Raw genomic sequence first — 14949 nt, forward strand, 5'->3', positions numbered from 1 at the left:
ATAAGCATTAACCTCTCCAGTGTAAATAAAAGCACAGCACATTTCTCAAATAATCTCTTAAAATAAAAAGATTGGTGCATAAGAGTAAATCAAGTCGGAACAACCAGTCAACCTATAGCATTACTACCCAGAGCTCAGAATGAAACGGGAACAGTGGTACTTTTTCAGGTTTTACAGCTACCTCTTTGCTCTACTTGGACAATTATTTATTACCACTAATATTGTGCTTTGTAAACTTATACAGTGCTTTACGAAGTCAGACATGCTTCCTATTTTAAAGATCTTATAATCTTGTGGGCTGATAAGGGGTGCAGATTATCCCTTGGATGTTCATAAATAGCATTAGCACTAAGAGTTTTATTAGCGCTGGGTCCTTTCAAGCCTGTGGCTCTTTCCTTTTCTTAACAACACTTTCCTAGTTGAGTGCCAAAATAAGGATTTCGACACCTTGATCTTCCAGGCTGGAACAGTGTGGGCATTCTTTTGTTTTGCTTGTAGTGAAAGGGCAAAACCCAGGCACAGTCCCAGCGCAGTGGCTGTTGCTCTGCATGGGTTTAATCCACCGCCTTTGCTTGCCTCTCTGAGACTACAAATCTGGAGTTTGGGCGATGGCAGCAGAGAGCAAGCTTGGGAGGTTTGTGTGTGCGCGCGTGTTTTAAATAAACAAACAATGGAACAGCAACTTCAACAAATTGTGAGTGGTGCTAATTTGTTATAGTGCTGTCTTGCCTTCTGGCAGTGTTGATTTAGGAGAAGCTGAGCAGACTGAAACGGATGCGGGGAGCCACTGGTTCTTTTGCTGTGGGGCGTGTATATAGTTCAGTATAAAATGCTTCTAGGGGTCCTGTCCTGAGGAGCTTCCAGATTACCGGGTAAAGCACTCGCATAGGCTGCCAATCCCCTTTTCAAAACCAAATCTGGGGCAGAAGTACCTTCCCCTCTGCCTTGCTCCTCCCCCTCCACTTTTTTTAACATGGAGAGATGTTTTAAGTCCTGATTCATGGCAAGAGCCTGTAATTTGTGTGTTTTGAGGACTGCCAGAAAATCCTTGACTTTGACAAGAATAGTGAGAGGAAGATACTTTGCTTTCGATTGTAGCAAAGTTTTTGACACCCCCTGACCTTGCTGGGCTGCCTTTCATAAGGAGCCTGGGGCTGTAATCCCCAAATCTGAGAAACTGTCTGACAAAGAAGGCTGGCCAAATGCACGAGAGATCTGCAGCCCTGGACCGTTGTGATGCAGTGCTGCAGGATAAGGATGGCAGGATGGGAGCCTTGCTGGCAAGAGGTGGATTTTGGAAGCATATGTAGAGTGACCTCGTTGCAGCCTGAGAACTGAGTTTAAGGAAAGTCTGAAGCCTGAAGTGAAGAAGACAGAGGAATAAAACAGTCAAAATGAGTAGTGTTTGAGGAAAGGCAGCCAAAGAAATGAAGAGTTTTGAAAATGAGTAAACCCTGCTTTCCCCTTAGGTTATCTTCAGCTTGGACAGATTTGGATGCAATGCAGACAGTTTGCAAACCTTTGAGTCTGTTAGTCCTTCTGCTTTCTGGCATCCTCTTGTTGCCAGGCTCAGAGTTGCAGAAACACTTTTTGGTGGTTGCAAAGAACCAAATGTATGAGGGGGGGTTCAGGATACTCCGTTAAACATCTGATTTGGAGGGACATGTGGCAAGCAGTACAGTCTTGATACTACCAGGACCGATTCTTAAACAGCGGTTCGCTTGAAAGGCTTCACTGGAGTGGAGCTAGAGACAAAGATTTCTCTGGGAGGTACAGGCTGAGTATGTGGTCAGTTCTTGGCAAAAAAAAAAGAAAAAATAGTGGATAAAGTGCAAAAGTTGCTGTATTTAAGGCATTGTTTATTTGTGTCAAGGAGAAGTGCTGCTGCTGCATTTGCAGGTATGCATGAGATAAGGGAATGAGATTTGGTCTTGTAGAAGAAAATGAGACAGCAAAGTTTGTTTCTGTGGTCACTGATATCTGGCATGTGGTGAGAGAGATGACATTTTGGTCCAAGGCTGTTACTACCCATGTCCTTCCTGTAACCCTCAGCATGAAGCTCAGTCTTAACTATTGCAGCAAGTTCACAATATTAGCAATATTCTGTATGCAGATACTGCTGTGCAGGCTGCTTCTCTCTGCAGAAAAGTTTGGTGAGTCCACAGAAGAAATAAAAATAAGCAGGCTAACTGGGAGGATCTTTATCAAACCCTCTCCCACTTCTCCCAGTACTCTGAGGCCTTGTTTGCTCTAACAGACCCTATAACTAATGGGTCTAAGTCACGATTGCGAGTGGATTTAACACTCCCAGCTGCCTGACTCGTCCCTGTCCTGGAGATCCTTCCCCAGTTGCAGGGACAGCCGAAAGGGCCATGCATTTGCTCCAGTATTGCTGCATTTCACAACCCAGCTATCAGCTCCTACCTGTGGTGACTCAGAGCCCTAAAGTTGTGCTGCGACTGGGAGGGTGCTGTAAGACAGTCGGGAAAAGCTGGAAAAGGGTCACGACGTTCCTTCCTCCCCACGGTGCTCTTGTGCTCTTGCCCCCAGAGCAAGCACAGCGTGAAGCTGCCACCCTGTGCACCCCCTGCCAACTCTGGCCTCCATACTGAAGGACAGGTCCCAAGCTTTTAGGACCAGAAGCATCTTCTTACTCCATATAATTCATAGGGTCGTTGATTCTGCCTCACACTCTAGGATTAGCTGGGAGGTAGCAACAATCCTTTAGTCATGTCCTAAATTCTTGCATTGTAAAGGGAGAATTCTATACATGAAGGCTCAAAGGTAGCTGGGAAAGAGAGGAATTTTGCATACCAAAGGGGCCTTAACTGGTGGATGGGTAGAGGGTATCCTTCCTACTCTGTGGGCTGAGCTTCTCCACTGAATACGTGGGTACTTTAGTGCAATAAGGAGTCGTTAGATTAGCATGGGACATCAGAGCTGCCTTTACCACTTGCAGTGCAGGTACAGTTGGAGCTGAGCCTGCTCAGTTGTTGCAGAGCTGCAGAAAAGCCCAACATTTATTGCTGCTTCTGAGGTTTTCTTTGTTTTGTGCCACTGCTCTGTTCCCGATATCAACTGTGCTCTGCAGATACGCAGGAATTTCTAGTGCCCGGCTCTACTTGACAACATCTGCAATGTCCATGCCTCTTCTCCTCCCACTAAAGAGTTTGGGTAGTCTCAGACATCTTTATGTCAGCAGTGAAAATAAATGTGTAGCATACAAGGGCTCTGTTTAGGAATTGGCAGGAAGCTCCACTTCTGACTGCAGTGTGATGTTCTAACAGTAGGAAACACCTTTGTTTTAAGCAGTTCTCTGCTAATCTCTGCCCTAGAGGGGAAATACATCTATGGAAAGGAGTTTCTTGCTTCACAGTAGCAAGAAGCAAATTGCTGTAATCTGGGTGTAAATCTGCATTTGAGCTACTGTCTCAGAACCTGTCCAAGAAATACCTTTATGCAGCATTCAGCCTTTCTTAAGCAAAGTATCGCTGGTATTGCTGAGTGTTTTGCAGAGTCCTGATGCTGGCAGATGCAGCCAGTAGTATGTTGCTCGTATGCAGCCTCGAGTGTGTGATCTCTTGGAGAGGGGGGAGCTCCAAATCCCTGGGGCTTTGTCCGGTTATGCTTAAAGTTGCATGCTATTTAAATGTGGGTTGGCCTGTTCATGCTGGCAGTGGTCCGTTCAGACCAAATGCTGAGCAAATGCTCTTGGCTCCGCATAGCCCAGGTCAGTAAGCAAACACCTGCTTACATCTTACTTCTTCATTGTATTGACAAGATTTAAAAATCTTCAGTGTATAGCAGTTAAAACAGAGTGATCTGAATACAAAAGACCTATTAGTTCAGTGTGAAAGGGATTTAGTTACAGAATTGTGGGGATAAGAATGCAGGTGGGAATGATGGGAACACTGTCCTGGGCCTGAGCCCAGCAGATGTCCAGGAAGAATGAACTATCTCCTTACATTCAGTGTCCTTTTCACGAAGACACTTTCTATTTGCCAGGCCGATGTCCTCCTTTACATTCTCGCTCATCCAACTACATTAATTATTGTAAGTCTTTTTCATTTGGTATTTTATCTTTTAAGGTTGAAATGATAATCAATATTCTTCTAACTTTTAAAATGTAAGATTTCTATCTCCAGCAGCACAGCTGGAGGCATGCAGCCATCGATGTGACAAGAGCTATGCAGAAGTTTCACTTCGCCATGAGGGTCTAAAAACCTATTTTAAGTCCCTGTGAGGCTGCAGGCTTATTTCTGTGATGCTTTTTTTTTTTTTTTTCCTCCTCCCACTGGGGCAGCATCACCACTTGTAGAGAGGGACCTGTGCTTAGCATATATGCTGAGACTATCCTCCTTGGTAACCCTGCCAGAGCTGATTACAGGAACTCTGGGGGAAGGAGGATATGCACTGCAGAGTAAACCCTAGGCTTGACAAGCTGTGTATCTGTGGGATGTGCCTTTCCCTGACATGGAAAAGATGTCGTTGCTTTCCTTTGAGCAGGGAAGGGTGGAATTACAGATCTTCAGTTTTGCGACTCTTGTATCAGGTGAAGTTCACCATGAATCAACTTGATCTCCAGTCTCCAAGAACATAGATTAAATTATCGGTGAAGCATCGTTATAAATAGGAGAGGGTATGCAGTATTTTCTTCTCCCATCTTGCACCACAGATGTAACAAAAGCCAAAGGACCCAGTCTGTCTCAATGCCGTAACATCTCTAGAAGAGCAGCATTTCAAAGACTTGGGAAGGGGAACAGGGAAACGGGGACAACGCAGATGATCTGCCTTTAAGTGTTTCTTCCATTGCCTGTACTGTGTGGGGAGTGAGACCATGAAGCTCTGGTGCCAGGCTTTTCTCGTCGTAGTAGTAGTAAATGGTGATATTTAGTTGCCTGAATTTCTGGGCAGAAGGAAGCTGGTGCAGACATCCTGGGATCTGCTGTTCTTGGATATGTATGGACTGGTCGCCCTGAAGCTCAGTACCATTGGGAGTCGTGAACGCAAGTGGCCAGAGTCATCAAGAAACTTGCAGAGGCCTTCTGCTCTGTTTCTGTTGCAGTTCAGCAGTTCTGGGGAGATGGGTGGAGGGGAGGTTGTTCTAGCAGTTACATATTTAAGGCAGGTGGCCGTTTTAAAATGTACGTTTCAATTTTGATTGCAGTTTTTTAATTGCATTTAACAGCGTCCCTGCTGGTTCTCCATTCTGCATCCGTGCAGCCACGTTCTATTGATGGCCTGTTGTGATTTCAATGGAACATCATGGGATGTACCTGGCACGCCGGGCAGCACTGGATGGAGGTGCCTTTAGCCCAATGTACCTGGCATGGTAAGCGGCAACCAAGTGGTTAATCTGCATTCTACTGCTTGTAGTCTCATCTTGTATAGCAAGGTGTTCCTGCTTTGCTGCAGCCTTGCACTGACTGGAAATCACTTTGCTCTCCTGATGTTAGCGCTTTCATGCAAATAGGGCCCCTACCCTTTTCACCCATGGAGATTCCCCTCCCCTGGGCAGTTTGCCATGCAGTAGAGAAGGGCCTAGCCATGTCGGGATCTCCTTGTTATTCTAGAACAGGAAAGAGAAGGGACTGGGGAAATCATCTGACTCTTTTTCTTCTCTCCTTTTGGGCCAGGAGCTGGTAGCAGTTGAGCATGTATTGCCCACATACCTAATGTCCAAACGTTGCCGCACAGAGGTACCGAACAGGTGCTTGTGTCCATAAGTAAAGCTATACTGTTTCTGTGGGAGTTCTGCAAGAGCTGCTTCAGGGACCTGGGAGGGCAATCCTGCCTGGCACTAATTGGAATGTAACGAACTAAACAAGGGCCACTTTAAGTTTGCTGATGTGGTATCCTCTGCGAAATGATCCTCCATTCTCCTTCTCCTTTCCATGTCCGCACCTGCAAGATCAGCTGCACATCCTGCTCTATCCTGCATGTTGCTTCCTCTCCCTTCCCCAGCTTTGCAGACCTCTCCCCGAGTAACTTGACATGTTGGTCTTACCTATTTGAAGTGAAAGATAGTCCTGTGAGAAAAACAAGGGTGCTGCATCCTGTTTTCTGCTTGAGCACACCTCACAGAGCTTTTGCTGCTCCATTGCCAAGGATGAAAATGCATGTTCTTGCCTCTATTTCTGAGATCTGCTGTTTGCCTGCTCACAGAGGCTGGAGATAGGGAACCATCGGGGCTAACACAGTTCCTGCGTTCCTCCCTATGCCTCTGCTGCTCTGGAATGTGAATACCTTTACGTGGCATGGGCGAATGATGTGCCAACTGCAGCTCCTGGGGGGAAGGTTAGTGGCCATGAACGCCCACCTCACCGATATCTTGGGAGAGTCCTAGAAGTAGGTTCTGTTGGGATGTGGGGGAGAGGAAGATCAGATGAACCAGTGAGCAACAAGGAAGCTCTCTTCCCAGTGGGGTCTTCTTAAAAAGTTAGTTCATCTGAAACTGAAGGGTGCAGAAGTCATTTGTTTCAGTTTCACCCAGATCCAGTAGCAGCTGGACACAGCATTTTTAATGTCAGAAGTAAATTGGTGGGAGAGAGCAATGTGGGAAACAATTGATTTAATTTTGTCTTGTTCTTCCGCATGCTCACTGCTGCAGTGTCTGCTCAGCGCAGCACAACTGCTTGGGAAGGTGGAGAAATAAGTAAGCAGGCCACTATCTTTTCCTAGGTGTATTATAAATGCACAGTAGGCTAAGGCTTTAATGGCATCTAATTTGATACATCACATCTAATCTGTTTGTTGGTTTTTATCTGCAGTACTGTTAGTTCACTGTTCAGGTGTTCGGTGTCTAGCCTTCTCATCCATCCACAAATCCTCTACGTGAAATGAGTGATTCCTTAGATCTGTTTTTGATTGATTCTTTGCTTCACTGGTGTTGCTTCTTAAAAGGTAAACAATATTCATATGCTGCAATCTATAACTCAGAGATGAAATCAAACAGCATCTCCTGCCAGAGGTTGCTAAGATAACACATTTAGCATTCATTCAGCAATTACTTTTAGGAAGAGATGTAGTGATACTAAGCAGAATCAAATCTGTAGGGAATATGTAGATTTTATACTATTTAAAGTGATGAAGGGATTCCTCTTCTCCTGTACTTTGGCAATCTAATTTTCTGTGACATCCAGAGTCTTTGTGGAAATTCAGAGAAAATTAAGTTTCTCCTGCTTCATAGCGAGAGCAGCACAGCTCCTGGAGCAGTTGGTGTGTTCTACACAACCTTCATGCCCACGGGATGACAGTGTGCCCCAGGCTGGGCACAGCAGCTCGCAGTTACCCAGCTCCTTGGGCAATATTGCTTATGAAGACGCTATCAGCTCCTAGCTTGCAAAGCTTTGTTTGATGTGTGGCATCTGCTTCAGCATTACTGTATTCTGTGATTTGTGCCCTGTATTTTTCATGTCTTTGCATGTGCTGTGTCTCAGTGTCATGGATATGGTGGAGGTAGTGGAGAGCCTCAGTCTTGCTTCATTCCCCACTCACACAAAACATTTGAGCAGGTTCATTGCTCTGAAAACTATGTATCTTGAATGACTAGGAAGCAACCTGAATCTGACAAAAAGAGCATCTCTCATGCTTTTTGACCAAAGACTTCTGTGATCCTGTTTTAAATGCAAAGGAGTGAAATTTTGAACACCAAATTCAGTGACAAAAGACTGTGGACCCAGTGAGACATCTACATATTCTTGAGGTCTGGGGTTTGGCTTTTTACTTAGAAATGCACCTGAGCCTTTTCTGAGACAGGGCTCCTCTGAACTGAGAGTATGTTTTTTCTAACTTTTTTCAGAAAACAGAAAAGGAAGTGTTCTTAAAAATTATACTGAGATACAAGAAATATAAACCACTGTGATTTTTCAGGGCTTTTGGGGGCTTTTGTTGTCTTTATAGGTCGTGGTGATGTTATCCAAATATTCAGGGTTTGTTAAGAGCCAGTCTCTGCAAACTAATGGATAGCCAGGCCTTTGTAAGGCTGCACCTGCCATTTGTTTGGGAAGACCTGCTAACTTTTATACTGGACTTAACCTTGTAGTTGTCTTTGGTCCCATGCTTTCAACTAGAAGTAAGGTCTTAGGAATGCCATAGAGAGTAACACCTGCTTCTCTTTCGCTAACAAGTTTTCCAACACTCTCCTCTTCCCCCACCTCTGAAATGCATCATTGCTAAAGAAGGGTTTGTAACCGGTCAGCTCTGGAAAATATCTGGAATGGATTTATTTCTGTTCATGACTGCACAAGATACACATGCCAAGCTGATATTATAAACCTTTTGTCAACAAAGGTACATCAGTCAGAGGTGTGTTCTCTGACCCATGTTGCTGTCCTGCTAAAAGCCCTCGGTAGGCAATTCCTGGCAAAATTTTAAACATGGGGCTCTAAACTAGGCTGGAGGTTTTGCTGCCTTGTACCATTACATTCATTTTGTCAGGGTTGCTAAATCTATGTTAGAACAGCTAACAAATTCAAATTTGATAGGCAGTGTTACGGTGCTTAAACCTGACCACTGCTTTTAAAATCTCCTAAAGGTAATAACCTACCTCATACTTCTGTCCTACCGAACATGAATACTTCTGTAAAATTTGACATGTGATATAAATAGAGGCAATTTAAACAATTTGTACTATGCTAATTTTTCTGCTGCAGAACATACTGAGGTTTAATAATAACATTATCTTCCTCATGAAGGTCAGTAAAAAGCAAAACTATCATTCTACTTCTGCTTCCAGGGCTTTCCCTACAGGCTCGTTACCTGGTTCCAGTATCATTTAAGGCTGAAAGAAAAAAAACAGAAGTAAAAATCTCAAAATATTTCCCATTAGTAGCTGCAGCAAGCCTTGACTCTTTGCAAAAGCTTAGATGAAGAAGTATACAGAGATTTCTAGACCTCTGCTTCAAGTGCTACATAAATGGGAAATAAACTCGCTTTCAGTTCAGTAACATATATGTTTTTATATTAGTCTGCTTAGGCAAAAAATATTGGCTGTGCTATTCCCTTTTCTTTTCTGCATTTCTTTTTTATGGAACACTTACAAAATCCCTGGATATGAATTTTGTGTTATATGCATGGAAAAGCACCATTATATTTGTAGTGAAAATAGTGTAGTAGTAGTCTGTCTCTTGCTATTCTTGAGCAGGATGCATTTATATATATAGATGCTGTGTTACATTGCAAGCCATGTTTTTGTCCTTCCCTATCAATATATCTCGGTGACCCAGAAGTAAGTGCTTTTACTGGCCTGGCTAGATAAAAGCGGGTATTTGGTGCCTCTGTGCTGTTGCTTCTTCCTCTTAATCAGCAGTTCTGGAAGCAAGCCACTAGATCCAGACGCATTGCCTGAGTGCTGCAACTCTGATGTAACTAATTACAGCAAAACTAGTTTTTAAAGTGCTCAACAGTGTTCAGTGGTGGTAATCCCTGTCTCTATCACGTTTTTGTGATGCTGCAGGGTGAGTTTCTGTGACAAACTCTATAGATGGAGAAGAAATAACTGGCTAACACCATGGCAAGCTTGTATTTCCTCCTTTGGCTGCCACCTTTTCTTAAAGCCAGCCACCTCTGGGAACAGCACTAATGTGCACAAAGGCACAGTGGTGAATCCACCGTCTGCTTGGGTTCCCATCCATTGTGGAAACAATATAGAGCAGAAAAGCAGAGCAGCCATTTTAGCTGTTGGTCAAGGTGTCGAGCCACTGAGATCTCTGTGGATGCTGAATTGGGTGCTGGTGCATTGAATAGGGGCCACAAAATTCTACCAAATGCATAACCAAGTACCAGGCTGACCAGCTAGCAAAGTGAAGAAATACGTCCTGTGCCAGAAGGGAGGCACCTGCTTGGCAGACCTACTGGTAAAAGTATAAGCACCAGACTAGTCAGGCAGCAAAACTGGAGGAAAAATTGTATCTGTTTACTTTGTGGTAGCTTTTTTCATAAAGCAAAATCTTTTTGTGGTGCAGAAATTGATTATATAAATTTACCATCTTTCTGCCAAATTAAATCTTTCTATTTATCACCAGTTAGTAAGAATCAGGTTTGAGGGAGGTTATTTTTAATATTGACAGTATCACTCTTTTTTTCTTGTGTACGTATACTTGACACAGAGGGAAGACAATGCATTCTAATGCTTCATCATTTGAAATCTGATGGGACAAAATGTAGTAATGGCACTCATGCAATAAAACCATAAACTGATGATGATTTTAAGGGAAAATTTAAGCTCCTCATGTCTATGGAATTACGGCCTGCTCCATTTCAATAATAAGATGAACTGGGAAAGGAAGGAAGGAAGCAGAAGTCTAGAGGTGGCTGTTGTATGTTTGGTATTTAATTCCTACATTTGAACCTCAGAAAATATTTTAATAAATGCGCATTACAAGTAGTAGTTGGCACTTTCAAACAAAAAACTCAAGAAAAAAAGTTAAAAAATTGATCTTGGATTCCTGAATGCAGCCCCAGCTTTAAATTCTACTTTTTATGTATTGTGGTATCTATCAAATGTGCAATTGCAATTAGTTCTGATATGCCTCAAACGAGATATTTCATACAGTCCGTACTACCGGGAAAGCTGACAGAAATATCTAAACTAAAATACGTACTGAATACTGTTTGTGAAATACATGAACCTACACAGAGGTAACCACAATTTTCCTTTCCTCCTAGTACTTTAGGGTAGAGAGACTGTGACTTGGGATAGCTTACTTGACTCTATCAGTTTAAAGAAAATTCCTTCAAAACTAACAGGCAGGGCAGAATTAACTTAACAAAACGGTTTCAGATTGTTGAAGACATTTGATGGCATTTAGCTAGCTCAGCATCCTGAATTTCAGCCAGTTCAGGGTTGATTCTAGCCCTTAATGTCAATGGATCGGGATATGGACATTGCCAGAGGGGTCGTTTTTAAAGCAGCCTTTCATACTCTTAAGGAGATTTCCCATTCACACCTCAGTGTGATTCATTCCATCTTCAATGGATTTAGTTGCTACATGTCATTTTCTCAACCCCCGAGCAGCTGGGTGTTGTAAGTTTTCAACATGTAAGAGCCAAGAAACAAACTACATGTTAAAGCAGGGAAGCTGCAGCTTATGCTAACTATTTCACATGCTCAGATATGCAAATGGCAGTGAAGTATATGCTTCTTTTTTCCTCTTTTTTTTTCTTGCTCCTCATCCTCCCTTCAGATTTGTGTCAGGAGAGGGAAACAGCTTTCCCCTATACCTAACTATTGGTTTCCTGCTGGTATCTTTTGAATAGTAATTCCAGCCAACAATGACTCCTTTTGTAAAAACATATTTACAAATCTGACTTTTGAAAGACTTGAATCAAATCTTAGCATAAGAAATACTTCTCTCTGTATTCCAAGCAGGATCACAGCTTGCAGGGCTGAACATACCCAGAGCTCCTTAGTCAGTGTCAAGCCTAACATAGACTGCATTGTGTTAAGCTAGTCTATTAAACGTAGACTTGTTCAAGCAGAAACAGCAGGTTCACACCTCTCATCCTCCTGTTTTGCAGGTGGTAAGGTGAAGGTGAAAGGAAGAGAAGGTGGAGATGGAACTGCCAAATCATGCCAAACAACTGCTACTGCAGCTGAACCAGCAACGAGCCAAAGGTTTCCTCTGTGATGTGATCATTGTGGTAGAAAATGCCCTGTTTCGTGCCCATAAGAACATCCTGGCAGCCAGCAGCATGTATTTCAAATCCCTTGTCCTGCATGACAACCTGATTAACTTGGACACGGACATGGTGAACCCCACCGTGTTCCGGCAGATCTTGGACTTTATTTATACTGGTAAGCTCTTAACGACTGACCAGCCTGGTGAACAGAACTTTAATGCTCTCCTCACCGCAGCAAGCTACCTCCAACTGCATGACCTGGCAGCTCTCTGCAGAAAGAAGCTGAAGCGGAACGGCAAGTCCTTTACTGGCAAGGCTGGTGGCCTTGGTGTTGGGAGATCTGCCAGGAGTCAGAGACTTTCCACTGCTTCGGTCATCCAAGCTCGCTATTCAGGGTCAAATGAGGGGTTGAAGGGCTCGCACTCAAAGGAGCTGTCAAAGGGAAAGCTCTCCGATGACGAGGTCTTCATCAGCAGCTCCAACCAAGAGAACTGTCACTCCTTAAGCAGGGGAGCCAGTAAGAATGGTGGTGGGGGCAGCAGTGCGAATGGGAGCACCGGCGACCAGGAGCTAGGCCTCGATCTGTCCAAAAAAAGCCCATCGCTCCCTGTTGCAGCCTCCCACGATGACACGCAGCACAGCGAAAGCCAACATGGCTCTCCCCAATCTGCCTCAGCCCCCGCAGCCAACAGTGCCTCATCGTTTGACGAGTCTGGAGTCGGAGCCCCTCACAGCATGGCAGACAGCAGTGACCCCATGGAGATGGATCTGAGCGAAGAGTGCCACCACTCATTGACAGAAAGCAGCCAGCGCAAGGGCCTCCGGCACTCGTCCCGCAAGAAGGAGTGGATCAAGAAAGACAATGCCTTTGACCGAAAGGACGGGGGCAAAGACAGGGATGAGGGCGAAGGGCTGCCCAACGGCATCCTGCTGGGGCCCTTGTCCAAGTCTGTGGAGCGGAGTCTGGCCGGGGCCTATGGCGCAGACCTACCCTACCCATGTAAGGAGGAAGTGGAAAACGGTAAGGAGAACAGTGATGACAGTGGCCAGAGCGAGAGCGAGAGCGGCGGGCATACTAGTGCCAACTATGTCTACCGGCAGGAGGGGTTTGAGCCAGTGGCCTACGGTGACAACCTGTATGTCTGTATCCCCTGTGGCAAAGGCTTTCCCAGCTCCGAGCAGCTCAATGCCCATGTGGAGACACACACCGAGGAAGACCTTTACATCAAGGAGGAAGGCACATACGGCGGCAAGGATGAAGCCGAGGATTTGTCCAACCCCAACCAGTCCTATGCCGCGGAGTCCCGACCCTTCAAGTGTTCAGTGTGTGAGAAGAGCTACAAGGATCCAGCCACGCTGCGACAGCATGAGAAGACTCACTGGCTGACGCGGCCCTTCCCTTGCAACATCTGCGGCAAGATGTTCACGCAGCGGGGCACCATGACACGGCACATGCGCAGCCACTTAGGGCTCAAGCCCTTTGCTTGCGAGGAATGCGGGATGCGCTTTACCCGGCAGTACCGACTGACAGAGCATATGCGTGTCCACTCAGGAGAAAAACCTTACGAATGTCAACTGTGTGGTGGGAAATTCACCCAGCAGCGCAATCTGATTAGCCACCTGCGAATGCATACCTCTCCCACATAAGCCAAAGACTCCAGAATGAGCTTCGAGCCCATCCGCAGTGATTTACCTTTCTGTAGACTTGCTGCTTAAAAAAAAAAGAAAAAAGAAAAAAAAAAACAAACAAAAAAGGGGGCAACTCCCCATACTCTGTTCAGTCATGGGAGGCCTAAACAAATGTAGCTTTAACATTTAAAAAAAAAAGTTCCTTTTTTCCCTTTTTTTAAAAAAAGAAAGGTCCACAGCCAAGCTGATGCATTTAGATTTAGTCCAACTCTCCCTCCAAATATTGGTGATCTGGCAAGAAATGCCACTTCTCGTTGCGCACATCGACTTTGTTGCCATATTGATTATCTGGAGCAGGTAGGGGGACCATGAGGAACTTGCAGCCTCTCTGGCTTCCCCCTCCCTGCCTCCTTCCTTTGTGTTACTGCCACCCTACTCACCTCCTCTCTTAAAACCACACTCAGTAGGGGCATTTCTTGCCATTAGCAAGAAAACAAAGTTACACCTTTTCAGTGGCCGTGAAATAACATAGCATTGCATTTACAAGCGCGGAAGCTGTGTCTGTGGACCATCTCACAGGGCTGGCAGCCCCTTTGGATACTGTGGGAAAGCCATAGCAGTGGTGGAACCCACCACCCTTCCCCTGGGCTGGTGATGGTTGGGGAGAGCAGTCTAGGCATGCACCAGCCCGAGTACTTCACTTAAAGAAATGGCAATGCCTCCTTCACCATCCCTCCCTCTTTCGGTTTTGATCTTTGTCCTTGGCACACATAACCACATGCCACCTTTTCCCACAAAACACGCAAACCTCTTCTGCCTTACCCATGACTGAACAGGGACTGGATGCCCTGGGAATTTCTTTCAGTGAGCAGGGGGTCGTCTTTACTTTTCTAGTAGTTTCGTATGAATATTCTTTGCTTAGAGGTACTTGTTTTATTAAAGGAAAAACCATTGTAACGTTTATGTGAATGTTTGAACTGGAAGGTCTGAGGTTAATTCTAGGGTGGGTGGGCGGGGAGGGGGTTTGATGTAGGCTGGACTTGGTACATTTGATGTAGGCTGGACTTGCTACAAGTTCCTTAGGTACTTTTTTATTATTTTTTTATTTTATTTTTTGTGTGTGTGTATGTTTTTAGCTTTCCTCCCTCACTAAAGAGCGAGTCTGTGTGGACAGACTTGTTACCTTTGCTACCTCTTGAATTCATGAGAACAATAAGATGGTTAGTGAAAGATTAGGCATTTTTTTCTCTTATTGTAAGTAATTAAATGTATAAAAGTAGAAGCTAAATTAAAGTTAAGGGATTTTTACCACCCTGTCCTTCCATCAAAAGTCAGCTAGAGAAATGTTAAAGCAAAGCTCAGCCAAAGACAAAGCAAAAAATACATTGAGTACATTGAGCCAGAGGCTGTGTGCTGTCTGCTTGGACTGGCTCATTCGCAGTCTCTTGGCTGTTTGTAGTCACTTTTAGATAAAAGAAGAAAACTTCTCTGAGCTTTTTGGGCCCTTTCCAGCTTTGTTTATTGAATCTGGATACTATGGGGAGGGGAAAATGTCCCCCTCATCTTCCACTCCCCCAGCACATCTGGGTCAGTCTGTAAACACCTGGCAGGACAGAGGGTGAGGGCATAGCAGCCTATAATTTACTAGAATCCAGAGTGCAATAAGGTGGGGGAGAGGAGGAAAAAGCAAACCAAAGT

At 44.7% G+C, this 14949-nt stretch overlaps 1 protein-coding gene across 1 annotated transcript in view; it reads left to right on the top strand.

Moving 5' to 3' along the window:
• Positions 1 to 13345, top strand: part of HIC2 (hypermethylated in cancer 2) — a 32522-nt gene extending 19177 nt beyond the window's left edge. Inside the window, exons 2-3 of the mRNA XM_010289089.1 lie at positions 5189 to 5332; positions 11521 to 13345. Coding sequence (XP_010287391.1) covers positions 11557 to 13269 — 1713 coding nt within the window. The 5' untranslated portion in view covers positions 5189 to 5332; positions 11521 to 11556 and the 3' untranslated portion in view covers positions 13270 to 13345. The remainder of the gene's footprint in view (positions 1 to 5188; positions 5333 to 11520) is intronic.
• The last annotated feature ends 1604 nt before the right edge of the window (positions 13346 to 14949 follow it).

The sequence above is a fragment of the Phaethon lepturus genome, unplaced genomic scaffold (genome assembly GCF_000687285.1).
Source record: "Phaethon lepturus isolate BGI_N335 unplaced genomic scaffold, ASM68728v1 scaffold20596, whole genome shotgun sequence".
Taxonomy (NCBI): Eukaryota; Metazoa; Chordata; class Aves; order Phaethontiformes; family Phaethontidae; genus Phaethon; species Phaethon lepturus.